At 39.7% G+C, this 25,444-nt stretch overlaps 1 protein-coding gene across 6 annotated transcripts in view; it reads right to left on the bottom strand.

Annotated features, from left to right (window-relative positions):
- Nav3 (neuron navigator 3) overlaps positions 1 to 25,444 on the bottom strand; it is a 477,963-nt gene that overhangs the window by 114,983 nt on the left and 337,536 nt on the right. For 5 of the 6 annotated variants that reach the window (XM_075954789.1, XM_075954787.1, XM_075954788.1 and 2 more), the window contains 3 exons: positions 14,031 to 14,139; positions 12,828 to 13,211; positions 6,345 to 6,464 (listed from right to left, as the gene is read on the bottom strand). In XM_075954789.1, the coding sequence (XP_075810904.1) occupies positions 6,345 to 6,464; positions 12,828 to 13,211; positions 14,031 to 14,139 (613 nt within the window). Of the gene's footprint in view, positions 1 to 6,344; positions 6,465 to 12,827; positions 13,212 to 14,030; positions 14,140 to 19,762; positions 21,153 to 25,444 lie in introns of those variants that run through there. The other variant, XM_075954791.1, reaches the window with a different exon arrangement.

Raw genomic sequence — 25,444 nt, 5'->3', positions numbered from 1 at the left:
ATCTTCATTCCAGTGACCTTCTAAAGTCAAGACTTCTGAGTACAGTATCCCAGTGCATGTGTGGTATGATCTGACTTTAGGAGTTCTGTCTCCAATGAAGCTTATATGTTTATTCACTATGGGATCAGCCAGCCCTCATTACTGGGTGAGGGGAAGTTCAGCATCAACACATAGGCCTGATATGTGTGCAGAGTAGAAAAGGGAGGATAAAAGGACATCAAACAATAGTTGTTACAGGTCCCTAATATTTTCCATTTAGCTCTCTTTATTTAGAGGCAAGATCTATGAGCAAAATGGCAGGCCATTTGATTATAAAATTAAGTAATGACATTTACTTTATCTATTTTCACCTCAGCCTATTACTTTTTTATTTGCTTTAAATTACTATTGAAAGCTAATAAGCTAATGAAGGAAATACTGAAGGTATGGGACTATACTGTTTCTGTGATTACACCAGAGCAAACCAACACGGAATAGAGCGAGTCATTATAGTGCATGTAGACAAAAGGCAAACATAACGAATCTGAGCCATAAAATATTTGCTTGCCCTCTTAGGAGAAATATGTTGACTTTATTTTTTTTTCCTGTGTGAAGCAGGCATGGGAACAGCAAAGGCTTCCTCCTCTCATGCATGCTTCCCAACACAGTTATTACAATGTTCTGTGAGTCTCTTTGCAATGTCAATGTTCAATGGTAGGTTTAGACAACTGGTGTGACTATATGCTTCTTTTTTCTCTGTATGAAGAACAGCCTCCTCATTTCCATCTTTTCATAAGACATCCCCAAGGACTTCTAAACTCCCACTGTATTTTGGAAACATTTGTCTCATGGTTTAGCAACATCCTGTGCTTCACCTCCATCTCAACTCAGCTTGTATCCAATCTTTATCATATGCAAGAATAATTATAATTTCAATCTTCATCATTTCACACACACACACACACATTTATAATGAGTCACAAATAATGGCATATGCCTGAAATCTCAATAACCCAGAGTGGCTGAGACAGGCTAAGGAAATCCAAGACTAATTTAGGCTATAATCCAAGACTCCATTTCAAAACTCAACCAACCAACCAACCAACTAGACAAGCAACAACCAAAAACAAGAGCAAATCTTATTAGAGTCAACCAGCCAGTAGTCAGTTCTGGGAAAATGTATTTTCTCTGCTCTTCTACACAAGCCACCAAGTAAGACATCAGAAATCATGTCCACTCTTGAATTTACTATAAACTAATTGCTTCAAGTGTTACCTGCCTAATCACAAGTTATGTCAAGTATTCTTAGTACTAAAAAGAATAAAGTGCAAATATCCAAATTTAATATTTTGTGCTTCATATCCTTAAAACAAGGTATAAAATATTATTAACTCATGTTATCACCCTTGTTAATGAATTGCATCCAAAATTATACTATTAAAAAGTGTTAAAAGTCACTAAATAGAGGATATCTCAATTCCAATTCCCAAAAGATTGAAATGAATGTTTCAACAAAGAAGTCATATATTTATACACATACATATGTATGTATACATATATATATATATATGTATGTACATATGTATAATACTTATAAGACAAAACTGGAATTATCATCCTTTGCTTACAGGAATGGTGCTATGTGGCAATTTGGAAGACAGGCAATAATTTTAAAAAGTTAAACAAATTTGTCATAAGATCTAAACATTAAATATCTAGATGTCAACCAGGGAAAAATAAAACACATACCCCAAACACAGACTTACACATGAATGTTTATAGCAGCATTATTCTAAATAGTTGGAATATGGGAATAATTAAATTGTCCACAAATTGATGAATAAATAACACACAATACTATCAATATCCACTTAATTATATAACACTTAACAATAAAGAATAAACTAGTGAGATATGCTACGTTCTTGAACCTCAGAAGCATACTTAGGGAAAGAAACATCAGACTGCAGACTGTAGGAACCCATTCATGTAAAGGATACAGAAAAGGCAGTTCTACAGGCTAAAGCACAAGTGTTGCTGATGATGACTGAGTATCTGAGTAACGATTGGCAATAGACATTGGGGATCTTTCTGGGGTACGGGGAATGTTCTATGGTTGGTTATGAGCAGTGTTTGTTTGTGTATATTTACTAAAACTTGCTCACATATCCAATGAAAGTGGATAACTTTTGTCTCCTGATTTTGATCCCAGTGAAGTTGATAGCATTTTAACTACGCTTTCTCTATCTCTCTAGAAAGGTTTTATCTGTAGTACTTTCATTAACATTCAGCCATAATTGTAAATTTGGACTGATTTCTCAGGACTCCAACCTCAATTTCAGTAGCAATTGAGTTTCTACAGAGGAACAGATTTAGAAACTGCAGATATTTTTCGACCCTTCTGTACTAATGTTGACAGCACCTTTTCTGTTTTAGATGGAGTTCTTTTGAACCACTTCTCTCAACAGCTACACCTTGCTTGTCTGTCCAGACATCCACAACGAAATTCTATGGACTTAGTGGCTTTGAAGTGGCATCAGTTTGTTTCTCAATTGTAGAGGCTAGAAGACCAGAATACTTTAGACAGCAGCAGATATGATGTCTGGTGAGTTTCTGCCTCCTGTCACAGATAGAGATTTATTTACTTACTTACTTACTTACTTATTTACTTATTTATCTATCTATTTATTTATTTGGTTATAACTTGACATTGAGAGAAATCATTAGCTCTCTGGAGCCTTATTTTCTAGGGAAATAAATTTATTTATAAAGATTATACTCTCACAATCTAATGTGTTTCCAAGACCACACACCTAAATATCAAGAGGAGTATAGGCATCAAATCTAAAGAATATATATAATCTCTTTCCAAATTATTTTAGTATCCTACATATGAAATCCACCCCTAGTTCAATGGATCTCAAACTTATAATGCTATGTCCCTTTAATATACTTCCTCATGTTGTAGTGATTTCCAGGCATAAAATTATGCTACTTCATAATTACAATTTTGTTACTGTCATGAATCATAATGGAAATATCTGATATGCATGCTATCTGATATGCAACCCTCAAAGGCCACAATCATCAGTTGAAAAATGCTTTCCTCATTTGTCTAGAAATTTATTATGCAAGTTCAGATCCTTGCACATATATGATGGTCAATTATCACTGTCAGTCTGATTGGATTAAGGAGCAATGCATTATGAAGCACACGTGTGGATATGCCTTTGAGAGCTTTTCCACAGGAACTTAGATCTGCAGAGCTCTGGTCTCATACCTACATGATCTAATTCATTTGTGGATTTATATGATGCCATTGCAAGGCAGTGCTGCAAGGTGGGCCCCTTGTTTGTCCTGGCTGCCCGGCTAGCTTACACTTGAAATAACCACACAGAAACTATATTAATTAAAACACTCCTTGGCCATTAGCTCTAACTTCTTATTGGCTAATTCTTACATCTTAATTTAACCCATTTCTATTCATCTGTGTATGGCCACATGACTGTGGCTTACCGGCAAGATTCTAACCAGCGTCCATCTCAGGCAGAAGATCCATGGTGTCTCCCACTCTGCCCTTTTCCCAGCATTCAGTTCTGTCTTCTCTACCCACCTAAGTTCTGCCCTATCCGGCCCAAAGAAGTTTCTTTATTAATTAACCAAGGAAAGTAGCACATGAACAGAAGAACCTTCTACACCAAGGCTGTTGTGAGAAGACTATGGGGCCTTTTAAAGAAAACAACTGAGGGATGGGAGGCACGTCTCTCAATGCCGTTCCTTTCCCAGGTCGCTTCCTCTGTCCCTGCTATTTCCTTCTGGCCATAATGAACTGCTATGTTTTGCTTTTCTTGCCAAGATAGAAGGCACACTCTGAAATCATGAACCAAAATAAATCTTTCCTCTATTAAGATGATTTCCAGTGAGGAAGAGGCAGCAAAATTAATCTCTGCGATACAGCCGAACAGCTCAGCAATCATAATTACTTTGATCTGGCCCTTGTCCTCACTCCTGTCTGCATGAGCTTCCACCTTCCCCTCGCTGTTTTGACCTTATTGCTTCCCACTTAATTTTCCTGTTTCCATCACCTGGCACTTCCCTTTACCGCTTCAGGGAAACTAGGTTAGATATAATGACTGGTAAGCAGCAAATGCTGGAGTCATTTCTCCACAGTATCTGGAACTGCTGTCTCTTATGTCCTATTCCATTTCCGATGTCTCAGTGACTCTCGTGGTCCCTCACTCTACATTAGAGCTGAATTTACCTCCTCAATAGTTTTATCCTCTTTATTTATTCTTCAAATGTCAAGGATGCACATTAAGGGCTTGGTTTCTCATTCTGCATAGAAATTCAAGTGTGATTTCAATGTGCACAGTGCTTGTGAACATAGCAATTTCACACATTTTAATTACTACCAAATTACAAGCCCTAGGCAAGCTTGAGGCCAGCTCTTCTCAGAAGTGCTCACGTTGGGGCAATGACCATAGATTTGTGCTGTTTGTATTAAAATTAACTGGGAGACTGAGAGAATAGGTTTTCACAGTTCTACCTAGTGAGATGCTTGTCCCAACTGATGACGTCACATTCTGCGGTGCCATCATCACCGGTTGTATCTCTTACATTGGCTCAAGACAATTCATTTAAAAACACAATGATAGCATGTGTTCTTGTTTTGACACTTAGAAATGAATTAAAATGAGAAAAAAATCTTATCATTTACTACTTAAATGACTAGGCCTGATACTCTACCTCCTTATTTCTTGCCTCAATTTATTTGCTTACCTTACAGTGAGGGCCCTTTTGTCAGCCTGACAGACTACATACACTAAACGAATAGATTACTTACGTTCATTCACTAAAACAAGCTTTTGTTAACGCCTCAATGCATGGTGATCATGACATCATTTGTAATGATGAATAAAGACAGAAAATGTGTTTAGGAAGAAGCATACTTCCCCAATAATGTGACCTTGAGCTGAAACTGTAGGCAAAAAGGCCAACGGTGTAGCAAAGAATACACAGGCAAGGAACAGCAAGTCAGTGCTCTCAGTTAAAAATTTGTTTACATTGCTTGAAGGATGGAAAAAATACCAGGGGTTAGGGATGAAGCTGCTGTAATAGTCAGTGACCATAAATGTCTGTGAATTCAGAGTGCAGAGGGGAGAAATGTTTCCACACACAGTTACATGCTCCACATGCACACACAAAGATATGTGTGCACACATACACATAGAGAGAATAAAGACTGGGCTAATGAGTGCAGAAGGATGAGAGCTGAGATTGCTCTTCTGGTCGACATGATTTATGAGGTATTAATGTAGAATGAACCAGACATGATTGATAAGGTATTAATATAGAATGAGTCTGAAGAATTCACTACCTCCCTTTTGGGTAGAGCTATCAAAACTACACTAGATGTACACACTCTTATTTCACAATGTGACTATCTTAAGTTTTAAGAGGTTGTCTTTATCATCAATGACCAATTAAAAAACTCTTCCATATATTCATATTACTTATAGAATTATGCAACGCCAGCCAGGCGGTGGTGGCATACACTTTTGATCCCAGCACACGAGAGGCAGAAACAGTGGATCTCTGTGAGTTCAAGGCTAGCCTGGTCTAAAGAGCTAGTTCCAGGATGGGCTCCTAAGCTACAGAGAAACCTTGTCTTAAAACAAAACAAAACAACAAAAAAAAAAAGAAAAAGAAAAAGAAAAAGAAAAGTACAATTGTCTCCTTGTTCAGTAAAATGAAAGTTTGGAGTGAAACACTACATAAATCAGTATCAGAAATATATTTTACGTTAGTTGACAAAGACATGGATCTCAAATATTGAGGATTCTGAGAAAAGTCATCCGAACAGTTCCGGTAAAACAGACTATGTCTGAAACACACGCACGCGTGCCCCCCCCACTCTCCTTAAGGAACTGGAGCTAAAAGAGAACAAGATGTTAGCCCTAAGCAAGAGCAGCATGTCTTCAAAGTACTCTCAAGAGAAGTATCGAGCTTATTGTACCTATTGTAATTGATGGTTTGAAATGCATTTTTATAGTTGTATAATTAGCCTCCAGGTAAATCTAAGTGCATCTGAATTGATGGATAAACATTAACAACGTGCTTTTTTTCAAATTAGGAAAATTAATTTATGCTGCTTCTAAGTTTTCTCTTATAGCAACTGAAATTTTAAATACTTTCTATCAACAATATGTTTTGTCAGCATTACCGACAATGTTCTAGCAAATGAAACTGCCTTTGTTTTGAAAATATTGCAAAGTAGAAGTTAGAGTTTATAGAGCAAATCCCTTGTGACCTAATTGATGAAATGACTTCATGCACGTCAGCATCTTCTATGCTGACAGCATTACCTGTCAGCATCCACTGTCACGTCATGAACTCCTCGCTGGATGACATCCCTGGAAACTGCTGTGTCTGGTACTCGGTTCAGACTTCTGCTATAGAGGCTGAGCCCGCCGTCTGTCATGTACCTAAAAGGATTTGCCAACATGACATTATCAAGAGAAAATTCAATGACCTTATCTACATGACTTAATAGACCTACCGAATTGTGAATTTTCAATAACTACTCAAAACAAACTCTACAAAATATATAAATACTCTCATTAGAAAGAAGTAAAAACTTACTTAAAAATCAATATTCTTTACTATAAAAAGTCAGTAACCTTTAAAAAATCTTTTTTTGACAGGGATTCTCTGTGTAGCCCTGACTGCCCTGGAACTCATTCTGCAGACCAGGCTGGCCACAAACTGAGAGATCTACCCGCCTCTGCCTCCCAAGTGCCAGGATTAAAGGCGTATGCCACCACTGTCCCATCAGGACCTATGTTAAGTCATAAGTATATCAACAAAGGTATCGCCATTTTAAATGAAGAACACAGATATTATAACATTTAATAGCACCCTCTCTGTAGGCATCCTTTCCCCCCCATGTCCCTTTTTCTAGTTTCCTGGACCCTGCTGGTACCTCAACTTAAATACACAACCTGAAGGTTTAAAGCTGGAATATACATACAAGCTGGGTTACATCTGTATAAACATATACACACATACATATGTAATATATAGGTATATTTCCAATTCCATCCATTTACCTATAAAGTTCATAATTTTAATAGCTAAATGTCCCATGATATATATGTAACACATTTCATTTATAGACTGATTGCATTTTCTATCTATAGCAAATACAACAGCAATGAACATGAAAAAATGCTCTTGGAACATTTTCTAACAAATGAACAAAAAGTTGGGTGGGTGATGTAGGAGGAAGGATAAAGCAGAGTGGGAAAGGGAGTGGGGGTATGATCAAATCATGTCGCATGAAATTCTCAAGCAACTAGTGAAAATGCAAAACAATTAAAAACTTGAATAACTACTAGAAGAAGAATGGAATTACATTTATATTACTCACCCTGTACAATAATCAACTCAAAATGGATCGAAGACTTTAATTTAAAACAAAAATATGGGCCCAATGATGGCTCACTTGGGAAAACTGCATGCTGATAAACTTGAAAAGCTGGTATCCAAGATGGCAGGAGAAAAAGCTGTCTGTCCTCTGAGCTCCACGCTACTACTTATACCAAGGTAGTAGACATGAACCCACAGGTACACACACACACACACACACACACACATACACATGTGCGTACACACAAACACATACAGACACAGGCACACAGACACATGTGAACACACACACAGCCATATACACAACACACAAACACACACAGAGATGCACACACAGACAGACAGACACACATACACATCACACAAACACACACTAAGTAAATGAATGTAAAACCTTAAATGTTGAAACGGCTAGAGTAGAAAATAAAGAAAGCCTTCAAATTACAGGAATAGGTAAAAATTTTCTTAAGTGGACTCCAGTAGTACAGGAAGTAACCACAAGAACTGACAAAAAAAAGTGGTGTGGGGAGAATAATAGAATACATGAGACATGAAAATAAAATGAATTGTACACCTGCAATGGGGTAGGCACGGAGGCACAGATAGCGTGAAGGTGGGTGCAGAAGGGAACCAGCCTAAACTAAATATGTGCAAAAATGTCATGAGAAAACTAGTTCCTTTGCCTGCTAATTAAAATAATTAATCTTCAAAAAGAAATTGTTTATGGCATTATTGTGTGGGGTAAATATATGTAGCTTAGTTATTTGTTCGTTTCTAGACAGAATCTCATCCTGCATTCCCACCTAACCTAGACTCTGTAATCCAGAGTAACCTCTATCTCATGGCATCCTTCTGCCTAAGTTTCATGAGCGTTAAATTTACAGGCACAACACCTAGCTTTTGGTTACTTTTAAAACCTCGAGGTTTGTTCCTACCACTTTTACTTTTATTGGTATACTGTTGAACTTGATGCTCTATCTATAGTTCTGCAAGGTACTAGCTGTGTGGGCTCTGAAAGAATTCCAATTATATGTGACAACTGCTTAAACTGTAAAATGGAAATGACAGCAGTAATAAGCTTACTTCTGGTTACATTGAGATAGCAATGATAAAAATCACGCGGGGTATATAAATATCCCCAAAAGAAATTGCTTATGGCATTATTATCTAGGTTAAATAAATGTATGTGTATATATATATCTTATATGCATATATATGATGTATATAAATATGTATATGATGTACATGTGTATGTATATATTTGTGTGTATATATATACATTTGTGTGTGTGGTCTGTAGGTGATGAAGAGCATTGCCTATCATGGAATAGCACTGTGTACATAGTGACTGTTTGGCTGGTGTTTGTACTATGAAAGTCTCTGTGTTAACACAAAATGCCTGGTAACTTGAATATGAAACCAGAGTCAGTGTTGGAAACTTGTTGAGTTCACGTGAAAGACACACTCAGGTTCTAGAGCCTTCCAGTTGCTGTGCCCATGTCATTCAGCCCATGTTATTAGGAGAACTGAGGGAGGAGCAAAGGGACTAAAGTATATTTCACTTCCTATTTTTAGTTTCGTCCCTCAGAATTCTTCATTTCTTTCATGTTTGGGTCAAATGACTTAAATGGAATTTTAACATTTGGTCACCTGTTCAGAACTATTTCTCACTGTGATATCTAAAGATAATGTCAATTTCTACTCAATTAAAACATGTAACTTTTCTCTTAAATTTTCTTTTGTTGCTTCATAAATGTATTTTTCCAACTCATTAGAAGTAAGAGTTCTTCCTCTGACTAATTCCTAATTACTGACAGCTTCGCATTCCCGAGTGTGTGAAGTAATTTCAAAAGGAGAAGTGTGAGATAAGGAAGCCTCTGCATGCTTCAACCAATTTTGAATTCTGAGAATACCAACTAAGTAATTTTATCATTCCTATCCAGAGTACATGGAAAATGCAACTCCATTCTCATTTGCAATGACCTCGTAAACAGAGTCTGTTTGTTTGTTTCCCAACCGCCCAGACCCAAATAATCACACAGAAACTATATTAATTACAACACTGTTTGGCTGATTTCTCAGCTGTATTTCTAGCTAACTCCTACATCTTAAATTAACCCATTTCTATTATTTTATATTTTAACCACAAGGCTCATGGTTTGTTACTTCTTGTTTCTTGGGCAACTACATAGTGTCTCCTTGACTTCCCCTACTCTCTATCTATCTATCTATCTATCTATCTATCTATCTATCTATCTATCTATCTATCTATCTATCTCTTCCAGCCATAGGCCAAAGCAGCTTTATTCATTAACCAATAAAAGCAACATAAATACAGAAGGACCTCCTACATCAGACCTCATGGCATTCACAGAAAAGCTAAATAAAGCATTTCTTTAAATATTTAAACAATAACTGCCTGTTAAGCTTTTTGTTCCTTTAATCAGTAAACCATAGCTTTCACACCAAATTAAAACATTCTTGGACCACCTCTGATCTCATGTCCTCCACATTTCAGTTCAACACTGAGATACCAACAGTGGCTTACTACATACTCTGGAAAGTGGTTTTCCAGGCATTGTTCTCCAATCAGCCTCTAGCTGAGACCAGCCTCATTTCCTGCAGAGAACAGAACTCTGCTGTATTTTAAAAGTCAGTCTCTATGTATGCTATGTCACAAAAGAAGTTTCAAACTCTAATTATAATTATAATTATGTATTATAATATATCATAAGAAAATGATTCTTCTAATCATAGGCAAGAGAAATACAATATCTTTCAGTGAAATTTGATACAACTTTCATTCATAAAACATGTAGATCACTAATGCACATATAATAGACTTCCTCTGAAAGACTGGTGGAGACCAGAAGTCTGAATTGAGCTCCAAACAAAAAGGAAACAAGTCAAGTAAGACAAAAGATCTGAAAACATTGCTTTCCCTCAGTAGGCAACTCAGTAGGGGTGACAGCCAGCTGTTATCAAAACAGTTTCCTTGCTCTCTAAGGCACACAGCTGAGCCATGTTTCCTTGCCTCCTGCAGGTAGCTGTGGCCCTAAAGGTATTCTGGGTATGAGTGTAAGCGGAAAGGAACTGCAAAACATCCAGGGCTGAGGAAGACAAATTATTCTCCCGCTGTGCTTTCTTCATCACCATTGCTGTTTGTCAATTTAATGGTAATGATCAGGGTGATATTGGAAACCCGATTAGATAAGAGCAGAATTATCAAAATTCTAATTCTCTAAATAATTTGGGCTGACATTCCTCACGTGATGATCAGAACCATCAGGGACAGAACCTGCAAGATAACTCAGTGATTGCATTTGCTGCTGAAGCCTGAGAACCTGACTTGGGTTACCTGGACTCACTTTGGGGGCAGGAATAAACCTGATTCCTATGAGTGGTCCTCTGACAACTACATATGTACCATCACATGTGTTAACACACAGAGAGAAAGAGAAAATTAGTAAGTGAAATATAATGAGAGAAAACACCAGGACCATCTGACACGAAACAGAAATGAGCTTCTCTGCCGCAGGCTTAAGATTTTTGAGACTTGTCAAAATAAAAAGAAGTATTAGCTAGCATATTTAGAAGTCTGGAAAATAAAGGCTTGTTCGGTGGGTTGGGATGTTTATAATAGCTATCATAGGCAGAACTCGGGGGTGTATGTGCATCTATGCACATATGTAGATTTGTGTATCAATATACATGCATACTGTAAGCTCATTAAAAAAACCGAGTGCTCAAAATTGTAATTGCAAGTGTACAAGCATGGGGTTTCCCATATTGTATTTATTAATTCTCTCTGCCTGTGTGTGTGTGTGTGTGTGTGTGTGTGTGTGTGTGTGTGTATGTGTGTGTGCACATTTTGTAGCATATGTGTGGAAATCAGAATACAATCTCTGGTATATTCTCTTCTTCACCAAGACACCAGGCGTTGAAATCCACCACAGTTTGGTGGAAGGTGCTTTTTCCTGCTAAGCCTTCTCATCCGCCCAGGATTAGTTTTAACAGAAATGTCCTATTGATTCCAAAGCTCATCATCCTCTACCTAAACCAAGTTGTTCACGGTGTTGCCCAAACACCTTAAGAATTTTAGAATCACAAACTATAATTTTTGGAATGGAATAGGAAAAAGAAGAAAAGATCATACTATTTTAAAGTCTGAAAACATCAACAAAGAATAAATCAATCTATCTAAACTATCAACTCTGATACTGTAGAGACAGCTCAAAGGGTAAAGGCATCCGCTGTCAAACCCGAATTTAGATCCTAGGTCCCCACATGATAGGAGGACATAACCGACCACTGCAAGTTGTCCTGTGAACTCCACATGTTCACCATTGCACACATGAGCCCACACACAGACACACAAAACAGAAACACACAAAACGCAATCAAAACTTCAAAAACCCTTCGACTCTGAAATGATTCCCCCTGCAATTAAACTGGAAGCTCTTTACTGAACAATGCCACAAAGTACTTATTCCTCAGGGCAGTGCAAGCCACCCAGACCCAAACGAGAAATACAAGCAGTTCATCACAACTCCTGTCTCCTCATACCCTAAGTAACTATGAAATTTGTTACTTAGGAACACATAAGACTATTATGAAAGCTACTAAGGCCATATCTAATTCTCTAGACCAGGCTTTCCCACCCTTTCTAATGCTATGACCCATTAATACAGTGTCTCATGCTGTAGCTACTTCCAATTACATTATTTTCATTGCTACTTCATGACTGTACGTTTGCTAGTTTGTGAATCATAATGTAAATATGTTTTCCAATGGTTTCAGACAACCCTTGTGAAAGAGTTGATTGAACCCCATAGGGGTCGTGTCTTATAGGTTGAGAACCACTTCTCTAGACAAACAGCAGAAAAACTTATTGACTGATCAAAGGAATCTTTGAATTTTGAAGGAAAATAGATGGAGCTAGAAAACATTATTTTGAGTGAGGCAACCCAGACACAGAAAGACAATTATGACATGTACTCACTCATAATCAGTGTTTAAACATAAAGCAAAGAAAACCAGCCTAAAAACCACAATCCCAGAGAACTTAGACAACAATGAGGACACTAAAAGAGATTCACATAGATTTAATCTACATGAAAAGTAGAAAAAGGCAAGATCTCCTGAGTAAATTGGGAGCATGGGGACCTTGGTGGAGGGCTGAACGGGGAGGGGAGAGGCAGGGAGGGGAGCAGAGAGGAAAATGTAGAGCTCAATAAAAATATAAAAAGAGAAACCTTCAGTATTTTTGCTTTCTACAAAGGAGCAGAAGAGGTCCTGACACATCATAAATCATCTCAGAGTATTAATGACCTAGGTATCATCTATGTCCTCTTCACAGCTAACATATCCTCACACACCCCTCCTGGACAATAATGTTTGCCATACTGAGGGCCACTTACCCACTGTTGATGTCATCAGCTCTCAGACTCTTCCCAAGGATGTCTCCGTCACTCATGTACCCACCAACATCCACTTCCGAAGACACGTCCAGGTCACTGCTTGCTTTCTCGCTCATATCTGTTTGTGACATGTTTCCCAGACGGGAAACAGCGGCTCGGCGGAGAGGTGTTGTATACATGAACCTGGAGGGGTCTGTGTGGATGAACCGGCTGGTACCGCTTCGAGGGTATCCAGCCCCCATGGAGGGGGCATCTCCAGCCTGAAGACGAGGACATGCCTGACCCAGTCTCCAGGTCATGGGAGTAGGTCGGCTTGTCAGGTTGGGGATGGTCCTTCCATTTACTTCAGTTGTCACGGTAGTATCAAATGTTGTCTCCAGGGTGCTGTCAAAAAAAAAAAAAAAGATGAGCTAACTAGACTTTAGTTCACTAAGACCAAGATTCAAGATGACAGAAAAGGCTAGAGTTGAGTGACTCTGGCTAAAAGCTCATCGCTTTTATGAATGTGAACGGTGCATGGGTTCATTTTATGATCCCAATCGTCTCTGCAGATGTCAAAATGTAGGAAGTCACTCTGATTCAAAGTGATTGCTTTCAAAAGAGAGGCTGCCAGTACATTTTAGACTAACCAAGTATTGTTTCACTCTTGAAAAGTAAAATGCAGAATTTCATTCATCTTAAGATTCTCAGAAGCAGGGCAGTGGTGGTGCACGCCTTTAATCCCAGCACTCGGGAGGCTGAGGCAGGGAGATCTCTGTGAGTTCGAGGCCAGCCTGGTCTACAAGAGCTAGTTCCAGGACAGGCACCAAAAACTACCGAGAAACCCTGTCTCGAAAAAAATAAAAAAAAAAAACCAAAAAAACAAAACAACCAACCAACCAAAGATTCTCAGGCCCATGCAAGAATTCTGCTGCAGGCATGCTTGCGTGGATCCCTGGCCACCCTCTTCTAACAGTCTCACTAGAAACATTTGTTGCTGACTAGCTAATTCAGTCTAACAACGAAGTTCTATTGGAGACAAGATAGAGAGAAGAGTAAAGTACCTGACATCTCTCAGCTTAAGGATTAATGAAACTGATCGACATGTACTGAGGGAAGAAAACAGTAAACAACACCAAATTTCTTCTCTGCATCCTAAGAGGAATCAACTGTTGCATTATAGTTTTTCCTTATCCCTCCAAAGATAGGTAGAAGTTCTAGTACCTGTGACTTATCTGGGTCCCACGAAGACTGGACATGGTCTCTTCCAAGTTCTGTCTCAGGTCCGCTATGTTCTTGACTGTGCGCATTCTTCTTGTTTCAGGGTCTTCACCTGGAAACGAGCATAAGACATTCACTGTAGATGGCATGGTCTGTGCAAGGACAGATGTTTACACATATGAGCAATATAAGCCCCTCTACTTTAAAAAAAAAAGACAGGTAGAAAATTCCAGATAACTCTTATCATCTAAAAATTATAATTCATTTTTACAACCACAACACATTTAGTATCACAAATAAAAATTCTGAAGGTTTAAAACTACAATAATACTCATAAGTCTATGATCATAGTCATTACAACATTTTAGACAATTAGAAATCCAGTGTACAGTACTTCCAGCAGCTGGAGTGAATTTTAAAGTTTAAAATTATTTGGATATTCTGATTTTAACAATTACCCATTTTCTTCCTTCTTTCCTTCATTCCTTCCTTCCTTCCTTCCTTCCTTCCTTCCTCCCTTCCTTCCTTTCTTCCTTCCTTTCTTTCTCCAATAGGGTTTTTTTGTAGCTTTGGAGCCTGTCCTGGAACTAGCTCTTTTAGACCAGGCTGAACTCACAGAGATCCACCTGCTTCTGCCTCCCAAGTGCTGGGATTAAAGGTTTGAGCCACCACTGCCTGGCAATTACCCATTTTCAAGCACATCTGGAGTAGCTGAGATGCACTTCCTTACCTAGCATTATACATGCACAGTAAAGAATGCTGACACACCTTTTCTCACAGAAACTTCTCTGTTTGTCTTATTAGACTCACGGAACAAGATTCACAACACTCATTTTTCGTTAATTTTATATTTTGCTTAGGAAACTAAAATGTCCACATGGAGACGTCACCGTTCAAGCACAGCCGAAGGTATCCAAACCTAAACACATCTTTCTAATCCGCATGGAACAAGAAGTTCTGATCATGTGGTAACCACAGGCAATCCGCATGAACAGCCATCTTTTGGGTGCAGAAGAGTCATTAAACAATGTTTATGGTTACAAATTGGCAGAGGAAGGATAATGGGTATACTATAGTGGCTGAACAAGTTTGCACTCCCACCAGCAGTAGGTGAGTGCTCCCCTTTCTCCACATTCCTACTAGCATGAGCTGTCCTTTGTCTTATTGATATGAGCCACTCTTATCGATATAAGAATGAAATATGAAAGTAGGTTTGATTTTTCTCATGACTAAGAAGCAGTGTTGGATGGGTGGGGGGAGTTTAGGAGAGATCTGGGAAGAGATAGGAGAGGGAAAACAGTGATCAGAATATATTGTGTTAAGTTTTCAATTTAATAAAAGAGAGAGGTAAGGAAAGGAGAGAGCAAAGAAGAAAAGAACTAGAATGAATGGACTAATAGGGAAAAGTGAAGGAGAGGACTGGGAGGAGCAACAAATGGGAGAGTATAGCAAGAGAATCAAAGGGAAGTGGAAAGAAGAGAACTGCATTATGAAAATCATCTTGCAGATAAGTCAAAATGCATCACACACACACACACACACACACACACACACACACACACACACACACACATTCTGTTTTAACATTCTAGGTCCCAGTCATTTTACTAATATACTTCCTTAGGATTCAGACCAAATTTCAAAAAAAAATGTACACATATAAATTCTGTCTCTTTAATTACAGTTGTAGAGTTGATGGGGGGCGCAGAAACCCATCTATGGGACTGACCTGTGAGTCCCATGGGACAGGTACATCTATTTCACCTGCATCTGCAACACTGCAAAACTCTCTGCCTCTCTCCTCCCAACATTACCGGGGTCTGATGATGAATATATTTTTGAGGAATGAACCACAACTATCTCTTGAAAGCTCTACTCGGTGGATCCAAAGACTCTGGAGAGCAATTGAATAAACTTACACTATCCCGAGGCAGCCCTCAAATCATGAAAGACTACTGCTGTTTCCTTTACCATCTGTCTCAGGCACACATTACCACTTTGTTCACTACCCCTCGGCCTGGATGTCAGCCCACACAGCCCCTATTCTGCTGCCAGTGGGCAAACTTGTTGCCGCTCATTTACAAATGATTTGTACAGTTAAATTACAACTAACAGCAGCATTATTATTCCAAATTGAGCTTATATTATATTGCTTCACTAAAAGAAACATACTTTAAGAAACAGAAAAAAAAAGTAAGACAGGACTCATAAATGTGGCAAAAAAAAATGTTCCCACATGAATCTGAACTATGCAATCTCTAATCCCATAAATTAACATTCTCAGAAACTAGGACTGTTTCTAAGACCCAAGATGCCAACTATATCCTCTCTAGAAATGACACGCATGATCCCCATTAATGTGATATAGTGTGGTTGAGAAGTGGCCACTGAGATATTCCCTTTCTTCTTCTAAGTAATGCGCTACAACTTTGGGGAATAAAAACAAGGGGGGTGCTTGCAAAGAAAAATTTAAAGAGCGATGAAAGAATATAGTTACAGGCAAAGGAAAGGCAGAAGCAGCGGAGTGGGAGTAAAACAGTGAAGAAGTTTAAAGATGAAGAGACACTGGAGACTACAGGAGGGGGGCAGATGTGTGGCCGCCACCCGGGGAGAGCAGGCGCAAAGCACTGTCTTGAAACATGCTTGTGGGCGACATCAGTACCTGCTACCCATCCCTGACCCAATTGCAGTCAGGCTGTATCCTAACCACTTGTTAGATAGACCAGTATTGGAATGGATATTTAAGCTATTGCCCATATGTTTTAGTAATAATTTTAAGACCTATTACTGTCACAGGTTGCTTCTCTGAATGTTTTCCCTATCTATATACTTTTGGTTGTCCAAAAGGAGTGTTTGATTCAAGGACCCTTCCAGGTGAATTTTGGGGCTTGTTTAAGTGTTTCTCTCAAGTATCAGAACTGCATTATTTCCCTTCCTCCCTCTTTCGATTTTATCCTAATGAGATTCACACATGACACCATGCCACTCATGGCAATCAGACAGATGGATCTCTGCCCTCCGACACTTACACTCCACACCATCATTGCTGCCTCGTTCATTGCATGAAGGATACCAAGCAAAGCAAAAATGCATTTCTTAAATAATTTCAGTGGCCCATGAAAGGCAAGGTAAAAACTAAGTGAGTTTATAATTCCCCAAGGAGCAGTTGCACAGTCTGAAATGCCCTTCAAAGAGGTATTCAAATATAGGGGAGTGGAAAAACCCAATAAAAGGATGCATGCATCTAACTGTTTAGCAAATAAAGAAAAGTTATAAGAACAATACAGATGCAAAGTTTACTTAAACATTAAAGTGCTTCATTTCTTCCCTTTGACCTAATCTCAAACCCAACTATTATTCCCAAGGGAGTCTTCTCATCTTTGCCGATCACTGTGGCAGGGACTTCCATGCATTTTTAAAGATGATATATTCTCTAATCTACTTGAATTCTCAACCTGGCACAAAATGCTCTCCAACAGCTTCCAGGACAGCAGGCTCAATGTAAATAAAACTGAGCATTTAATTTGGGTGGTGTGCCCTTGCTGTGCATGATATGTATTATAATTAACATTGTCACACTACCATCTTTTAATGGAAATCAACTGGTATATGTGTGAAATCTAATTTTATAACTAGATTCTTCATAAATTCATTCTTTATACATTGTTATTGAAAGGCTATTTTTTTTTAAAGTAACCCTATGTTTGTGAATGACCCTACCCATGATTTTTAGATTAAAAACTTCAAACTTATCTTGGTAATGTTTACATTTAGGAGGTTACAAAAATATGGTTGTGGTCACAGAGTGGCATTTAAAAAACTGTCCTACACATTTCAGGCACAGATCCATGCCAATTCTAATGTATTAGGATACTCAATAGTAAAAAGTTGAACTCATGAAACCTTGGCCAGAGCTAACTTATGAGAGGCCATTTTGAGTCAGAGGCAGAACCTTATCAAGAATGCAGCAGAAATTTCATAAATTTCAAACAACACAATCTAGGGAATTTCCTTCTCACACCTGATATGGAAATACGATTATTCACATCAGAACTGTATGAATGTGAACCTCCCTCCTTGCTTGCATTTTTGTGTGCTAGCACCAGTGGGTGGGAGGGGCAACCCTTATGGAGAATCAGCACGTGAATGTGATTAGCAAGATCTCAGTTCAAAAAATGCAGCATGGCTTAGACACTTCTATTGGGAGCCTGTTCCATGACAGCAATGATCCAGGTTATTTATGCACAACAAGCAAGATTTCATATTTATATCCAACCACATCTTGCAATAATTTAACACAGCAACCCCCAAATACTGCCTGGGGATTGCACTCTGCTCACATCGTTGAAAATACTAACATGAAAGGTACTTAGAACAAGATGAATGCTACAATTTTACAAGCCAAAGAAGAATATTGTTTGATTCTACAGTTCCAGAGGATCAAAAAAAGATCGGAAAATAGAGCAAAAGACACGAGGCCTGAGACTTCCTCTGGTCTTTGTACTATGCAGAGCTTTCTTTATGAGAAACAGCCCTTCACTCTAACCAGACAATAATGTAGAAATACACCTCTGGCATCTGAGTCCTAGGAGGATGCAGAGTCAGAAATTACTATTCTCCAAACAGTGGAATCATTACTCTTTTGAAGCCAAACTGACATGAAAAATTGAGCCATATTTTGCCTCAGCCGTCTCTCTAAACTTTCCCATTCCAAACCTGTTCCCTAAAACATCACAGGCAACCTCATTAAACACCTTGGCATAGGACATTCACAATGAGAATAAAAACAAACCTGCACTTAGCACCATCTGGGTGTGGGAAACAAAGAGATCACCAGGCAGGGGTAGTTCTTTTCAACTTACAGGACACCATAGGAAGTCCTTTCTGCACATCTGCACTGACAGAAACGATGATGTGCTCTGTGGCTTCATGTTGAGGGAGTTTTGAGGAAACTACATGATGAAAATATATGTCCGTGGGAAACCGGATGTAGAGAGATTAGATATGGACATTTCTTTAGGTACCCTTGTAAGGCAAGTGACAAGGGTGGCATTTCAAGTTTCACCACAGAACCCTTCACATCTAGTTGAAGATAATGTCACTGAATGTTGAGGCATTAAAGGGGCCCAGTTTGCAGAGTAGGAAACAGTTAATGGTCAACCCCCTGGTTTACTTGTAACATCCATATACAGGAACAGCTCTTCCCAGACACAAGAGGAAAGAAAGGAAGGAAGAAAGGAAGGAAGGAAGCAAGGGAGGGGAGGGAGGGAGGGAGGAAGGGAGGGAGGGAGGGAGGAAACCAAGGCATGGCTAGAGAGCTCAGGCCTCTGCATTCAGAGTGTTTGAAACATCAAAGAAGGGCAACCATCTATTTAGGTAACTCCAAAGCAGCACACGAAAGCATACAGAAAATGTACACAGGAGACCCTTCCATCTTCTTTACGCATGTAAGATAAGGTCACCTTGAGAGAAGTTAAACAAGACTCCGTCAATGACTAAGTGGATAGCATGCTGACCTTTAGGACTCCCTAGACTCCCCGTCAGCGATAACCTCAACTGAGACTATTTACTTTTCCCGGTTAAATTTCAAAACAGGTACTCACAGTTCCGTTTGACAAGGAGAATCGTTTCAAGAAAGAAGAAAAATCAAAATTCTGAGCACATCTATTTCATAAGGAATTAGACTAGAAAAATGGAAGACTCCCATGAATCCCTCCTCAGCAGCCTGGACTCACCTAGTAAGTCAGTGTAAAGTGCCTGCTCCAGGTCACCCAGCATGGTGAGGATCACATCCTCATCCAGGTGAGCGGTCCCTTCCCGCAGGCAGCTTTCGCCCTCCTCGGCTGCCCAACTTCGGCTTATGCTGCTTGGCTTGGAGGACCCGTTTTCATCTTCGGACCTGCTGTCTTCATCACTCTCCCCTTCCAACCCTCTCCTTGTGGCCCAGTCCTCCAAGTCATCAGCACAGGACTGACTGCCTCCTGCAGGCAAGAGGCTCCAGGCTCCTGAGCCGCTACCATGGTACAGCGACTGCACGGACCTAGAGAGAAACCTGGAGAGTGAGCCTCTCTCTGCATAGCTGGCTTCTCTCTGGCTAGCCTTGGCAGCGTTTCCAAACCAGTTGGAGATGCGCACAGTGGGTCTCCTCTCTTTCTCGCTGGTCAGGGAAAGGTTGGTCAGTGACTTTTGTTTCTGAAGGCAAGCTCCCTTTCTCTTGACTTCTTTACCCCGGAACACAGAGAGCTCCGCTGACTGCTGCATGATCCTCCCGCTTTTCTCTCTTCAATCGGACTTCATATTGTCTTTTGCCGCTCCAATTGTAACTGTCCCCCACCCCCCTTTTTTTTGGTTTTAATTAGCACGTGCACTTCAACAAAAGCTCAGGCTCAGACATTCACAGGAGATTGCCGAGACGGGGTAGACACAATCATTTTCCCACAGCTGAGCATGCCACATCGCTTCACTGATCGGCAGTACTTACAAACATTTTGCGTAAATATGTCTTAAGCAGAAAAAGAGTTCACGGAAAGACTCTGCTCCAGCTGAAAAGTAGCGCAGAAGCCAACTACGTTTTCCCGTCTTCATCCAATCGTGTGTCTCAGCAGGATGGTGCGTCCACATTTCCCTCTAATGCTTCTGTGTTCCGAAACGCAAGGTGGTGAAGCAGCGCTGGATGTCTCTGGGTCCCGCCCCACAGCCCTGCTTCTCACTAGCCCTTCCCTAATCCAGGTCTGCAAGCTGACACAGTGCAGTAAGTACGGCTTCCGCAGCAGAGCCCAGGGACAGCAGAAACGAAGCTCCGGAGCCCAGCCCTGCTTGAGCCTCTGTCGTATTTTAGTATTCCACCTGCATCCTCAGATCTATGGTTCTCCCTTGCTGCTGCAGTGGATGCTGCTGGCTGCCATGGCAGCAAACACCCTGCTAAATTAAAACAGAGGCACGGCAGCAGCTGGCCAAGCGAGAATGCCACAGGTTTCCAAGCCAAGCGAGAGGCTATAGGAGGATCCTCTGCAATTCTAAAAGACTCTCAGCCTCTCAGCCACCCCAGCCGCCCACACGGGAGCACACATGCTCTCTCACACACTCTTGCACAGCGTGCTCTTCCTGATTCCGAGAAAGACAGGCTAATTCTCTATAGCTGCAGGCAGCTGAAGCAGGCGGATCTGTCTTCTGAATGTCGGGATCCGTGCTGTAAAAGCACAAATCAAATTCAAGAGCTTTGTAAAGGACCTAAAAACTGGAGCCCGAATCCCTCTCCCCTCTGGCAGATAATGTTTTGAAGGGAAAGCTCTCATCCTGCCTATTAAAATCTTGAGATAATGCTTAAGAACAAGTTTAAATTCTTAAGATAATGAATAAAATTCTAACGTGATAATGAAAATCAAGATTTCTTCCTTATTTCCTTCAAAAACATAGTGGAAACAGCAACAACAACAAAAAATTTAGTCAAAGCATTGTTACTCACAGCACAGACCAAAAAAGTTTATAGCCCAGTGCAGACATAACAGGGTGTGAAGTAAAATACACAAAGTACATTATTGTTATATACCAAGCAGTATCTTAAGTCAACCCATAAGCCTAGTACAGTATAATTAATTCCTAATATTACATATATTGATGAATGCAGAAAACTTAAAATATAAGTATCTTATTTTTATCTCATATTGTGTGTGTGTGTGTGTGTGTGTGTGTGTGTGTGTGTATACCATACTATTAGATGCAATCCTGATTTTTAGGAAAATTTATTTTTGCGAATATGTGGTCTATCAGAAATCACGCATCACGTGGACGGTGAAGAAGGGTATTAAAGAACAAAATTTCTAAAGAATTTTAATGTTCCCAAAATATCACATGCTAAAAAGGGGGAGGGGAAAATATTTCAACAAGATAGTCACTGTATCAGTCAAATTGCATGTAAGTCTTGATCATCTCTGGAGAAGGCAAGTGACATGAGCTGTGAGTTCCCATTTTCACTTATAAACCTCGGTGGGGAGAAATGTCTTCTTCACTAGCTAGATAAAACAGCGCAGTAATCTGCCATGCTTATTCTGTTTCACATGATGACAACGTTCCCGGGAAAGGTAATGCTGGCTCATGGTCTCACTCAGTGCAGACCGCCCTTCAGTCCATGTCACCAGTATGCACGATTAGATGTGAAGAACCAACTGCTACCCAAACGATGCCATCAACAAGGAGTCGGCTGTGGATGCCGATTCTCAATTCTCACACCTTAGAAACTGTGTGCATGCAATATATGTTTAAATAAAACTAATGCACATAAATGGTCTCTGAAGTAGATCACTTAGGCTTCAAAAACAACTTCTTTTTCAAAAACCACGTGTGTCCAGACGACCAGAACACAGTGCAGTTCTTAAGACGCAAACATTCTGTTTCTGTGCTCCATGTAACATATACATTGGTTGACATATGGAAATGTACCCTTAGGCCTCACTGATTCACAACATGGGGAACCGTAACACTTTATAGGTCAAAGAATTGAACTACTGCGTGTATACATGAAAGTGGTAATTAGACCCTTCCCTTTCAAAAGGGTGTTTATACGCCAATCACCTTAAACACTGGTTTTCCAGTTTTTGCTAAGAACCATTAGGAGGACTCATTAAAGTCCCATTTGCAAGGCACTGGTCCCACAACTGTTCATTTTGTAGGTCTGAGAAGGTCATGACATTGCTTTTCTAATATTTTCCCCAAGTACTGCTGGCTCTGGGACCCTGCTTCTGTGAACCGTGCGGCTGAGGTTAGTGGTTTCTAACGGAAGATGACTTTTGTTCCCTAGGAGACATTTGTGATTCCAATGGGAGAGGGTAACATCTGAGGGGCAATGATGTTGTTAAACATCTTACGCTGACAGGTTCAGAGCCCACGGAAAGGAATTATGCCCCCTCTAATGTCAGTGGTGTCAAGGTTAAGAAGCATGGCTCAAAGTGCCTTTCAAACTAACATTTCTCTTTCCAGACACTAATATGCACCCTGTACCGGTTAATAGCTCCTGCTTAGGTATATTTTTTTCTCAGACCCATGACAAGACCAGCGCCTGGCACATATTGATCTTATGACAGAGAACAGAGATGTGTACTCTAAACAGGGGATCTCACCGTTTCTGTTCAAGAGTGGACTCCTGTCAGTTTTCTACTTGCGTTTAATTTATCAAATCAAATTGCACGTTCCATCATAATTTTCCTGGCCCAGAAATACAGCACTCTCCTCACAGGGTGAAGACAGCAAAAGTGGGCTAAAGTCAATGAAATCGAAGAAAGAAGAAACCGCAGACAAGCATCACCAATAATTTTGGAAACATATTCCAACAAAGGAAACATCAAATGGGGGGTTGCCATGTTTTGTGTTTATTTAAAGGTTTTACAACAAGCTTGTAATTTCAGTAGTTTTGCCCCTGGAACTACTAGATGTAAATTTACCCTGACAACTCTGGGGAGTCCACTTACATCACGACAGGCATCCATCCCTGCTTTGTTGAGTGTGCATAACACAAGGCTATTTTTATTTATGTGGACTTAGACAGAGAAATGCATGTTATACACGGTGGAGGAAAAGCTTCCACACAAAGAGAATAAAAACAGTGAACTGCAGAAAGGTGATTCATTCTAAATTTTATCCATATATAAAATAAAATATCTCCACTGTAACGTCCTGGAAAAGAAAGCTCTCAGGTCTTTTGTGAACACCATTTTCCTATTTGGCTATTTGAGTAGAATATGTAAGCTGATTTGAATCACCTGAGCTTGATCTTCTCAGACTCCACAAACATTCAAGAAATGGGAAATTCTGGTGATCATTTGCAAAGGCCTTAAATGCCACATATTCCCTATTCTTTAGTGTGGAGTGTGCACAATCACTGCCTTTGGTTAAACCTATATGCTTGATTCTAAAATAATTCCCTGCAATCATCTTCTTATTTCAATATTACTTCTTAGAAATCAGCATAGTATTTTTTATATTTAAATATATATTCCAGTTAAAAGGTTAAACTGCACTGAACAAATGTAAACAGAGTAGATACACATGGGAGCAGAGAATCTTAGGCAAAATAAAAAAATAAAAAACAAAGGCCAATGTGATCTTAAGTAGAAAGCACAATCTGAAAGCATTTTACAATGGAATGAACATTTAATCTCAATTACAGCTGATCTCTTGGCACTTACAAGAAATGGCCTCAGAGAAGAAATTCTCCCTGTCAAGGAGGGTAAAAATACAAACAAAGCTAACGCAATGAATGTACATGATAAATCCACCCAGAAATGTAATATCAAGATGGTGACATGAATCCTAGAGCTTGAAGGTGCTTTGGGCAACTAAGAAGATTTATTCATTGCTGTGGGCTGAACAGTGCATAGCAATGCATAGAACCCACCACTATCAGATCCGGGAAAGGCCATGGAGCTTTCTCCAGAAGAATGAGACAAGTAAAGGAAATCTGCATGCTGGTCTCACAACGCTGGAGAATATTAAAAAGTCGCAAAGAGTCTTCAAAGGCAAAGTGAGGCCTCTCATCTCTAATGCTTGTCTTCAAGCCTAAATTCAACTACATTAAAAGAAAATCCACAACGTTTTCTTGGCAAAGACATTTTAACCGCTCCTAGTGAGCTGTTACAGCCAGGAGAATTTAAACACGTAGCCTCCCCCTTAGTGAATTCCTCTGACCAACTTACACTGCAGTATGAACAGAGCTTGCTCCTTAGGAGTGCTAGAATTTTCACAGGCTATACATCACGTGGTTAATGGAACAAAGATGGGTTTGACAACTTTTAATTAACAGAAAAAGGATTCCCCTTCCCTGGGGAACATTATCAACCTTTATAGAGGAAGTGGGGGGGGTAGTTTTATACCTTATGTATTTTTTTAAAAAAATCTATGTATAATATAATCAAGATTATTTTGTGTTTCTTTTCAAGTCTGTACTAGTTACATTCCTCATTGATGAGACAATGTTTGAGGAAGGTATTCCATCAGGTACAGCAGGCATGGCAAGAGCTGGAGGAGACTTGTCGTACAGACTTTGAGAGTCAAGAATAGAGAACAGTGAAGTAGGTGACTGTGAAACTGAAAGGCCTGCCCCTAGCGACCCACATCCTCTGGCAGGGCTCCACCTCCTCAAAGTCTAACAACCTCACTGAGTAGCACCACTTGCAGGGAACAAGTGTTCAAACACCAAGTCTCATGGGGAAGTGTCATCTTGAAAAACCACAAAATAGTGTTTTCATTGAGTGCTAATCATTTTGCATTATTATGCGCCCTATTGACTGGGATGTCATCCAAAGCCCATAGTAGCTCTCCTTTTTTTTTTTTGCATGTTCCATACACCTAAATATTGTTAGGGTTCTATTATGGCTCAAAAGAGAATGTCCCCCAAAGGGAGTGGCACTATTAGGAGGTGTGGT

This window comes from Microtus pennsylvanicus, chromosome 20 (genome assembly GCF_037038515.1).
Source record: "Microtus pennsylvanicus isolate mMicPen1 chromosome 20, mMicPen1.hap1, whole genome shotgun sequence".
Lineage (NCBI taxonomy): Eukaryota > Metazoa > Chordata > Mammalia > Rodentia > Cricetidae > Microtus > Microtus pennsylvanicus.
Note: the sequence above shows the minus strand (reverse complement) of the source record. Positions and strands in the feature narration are given on the sequence as shown.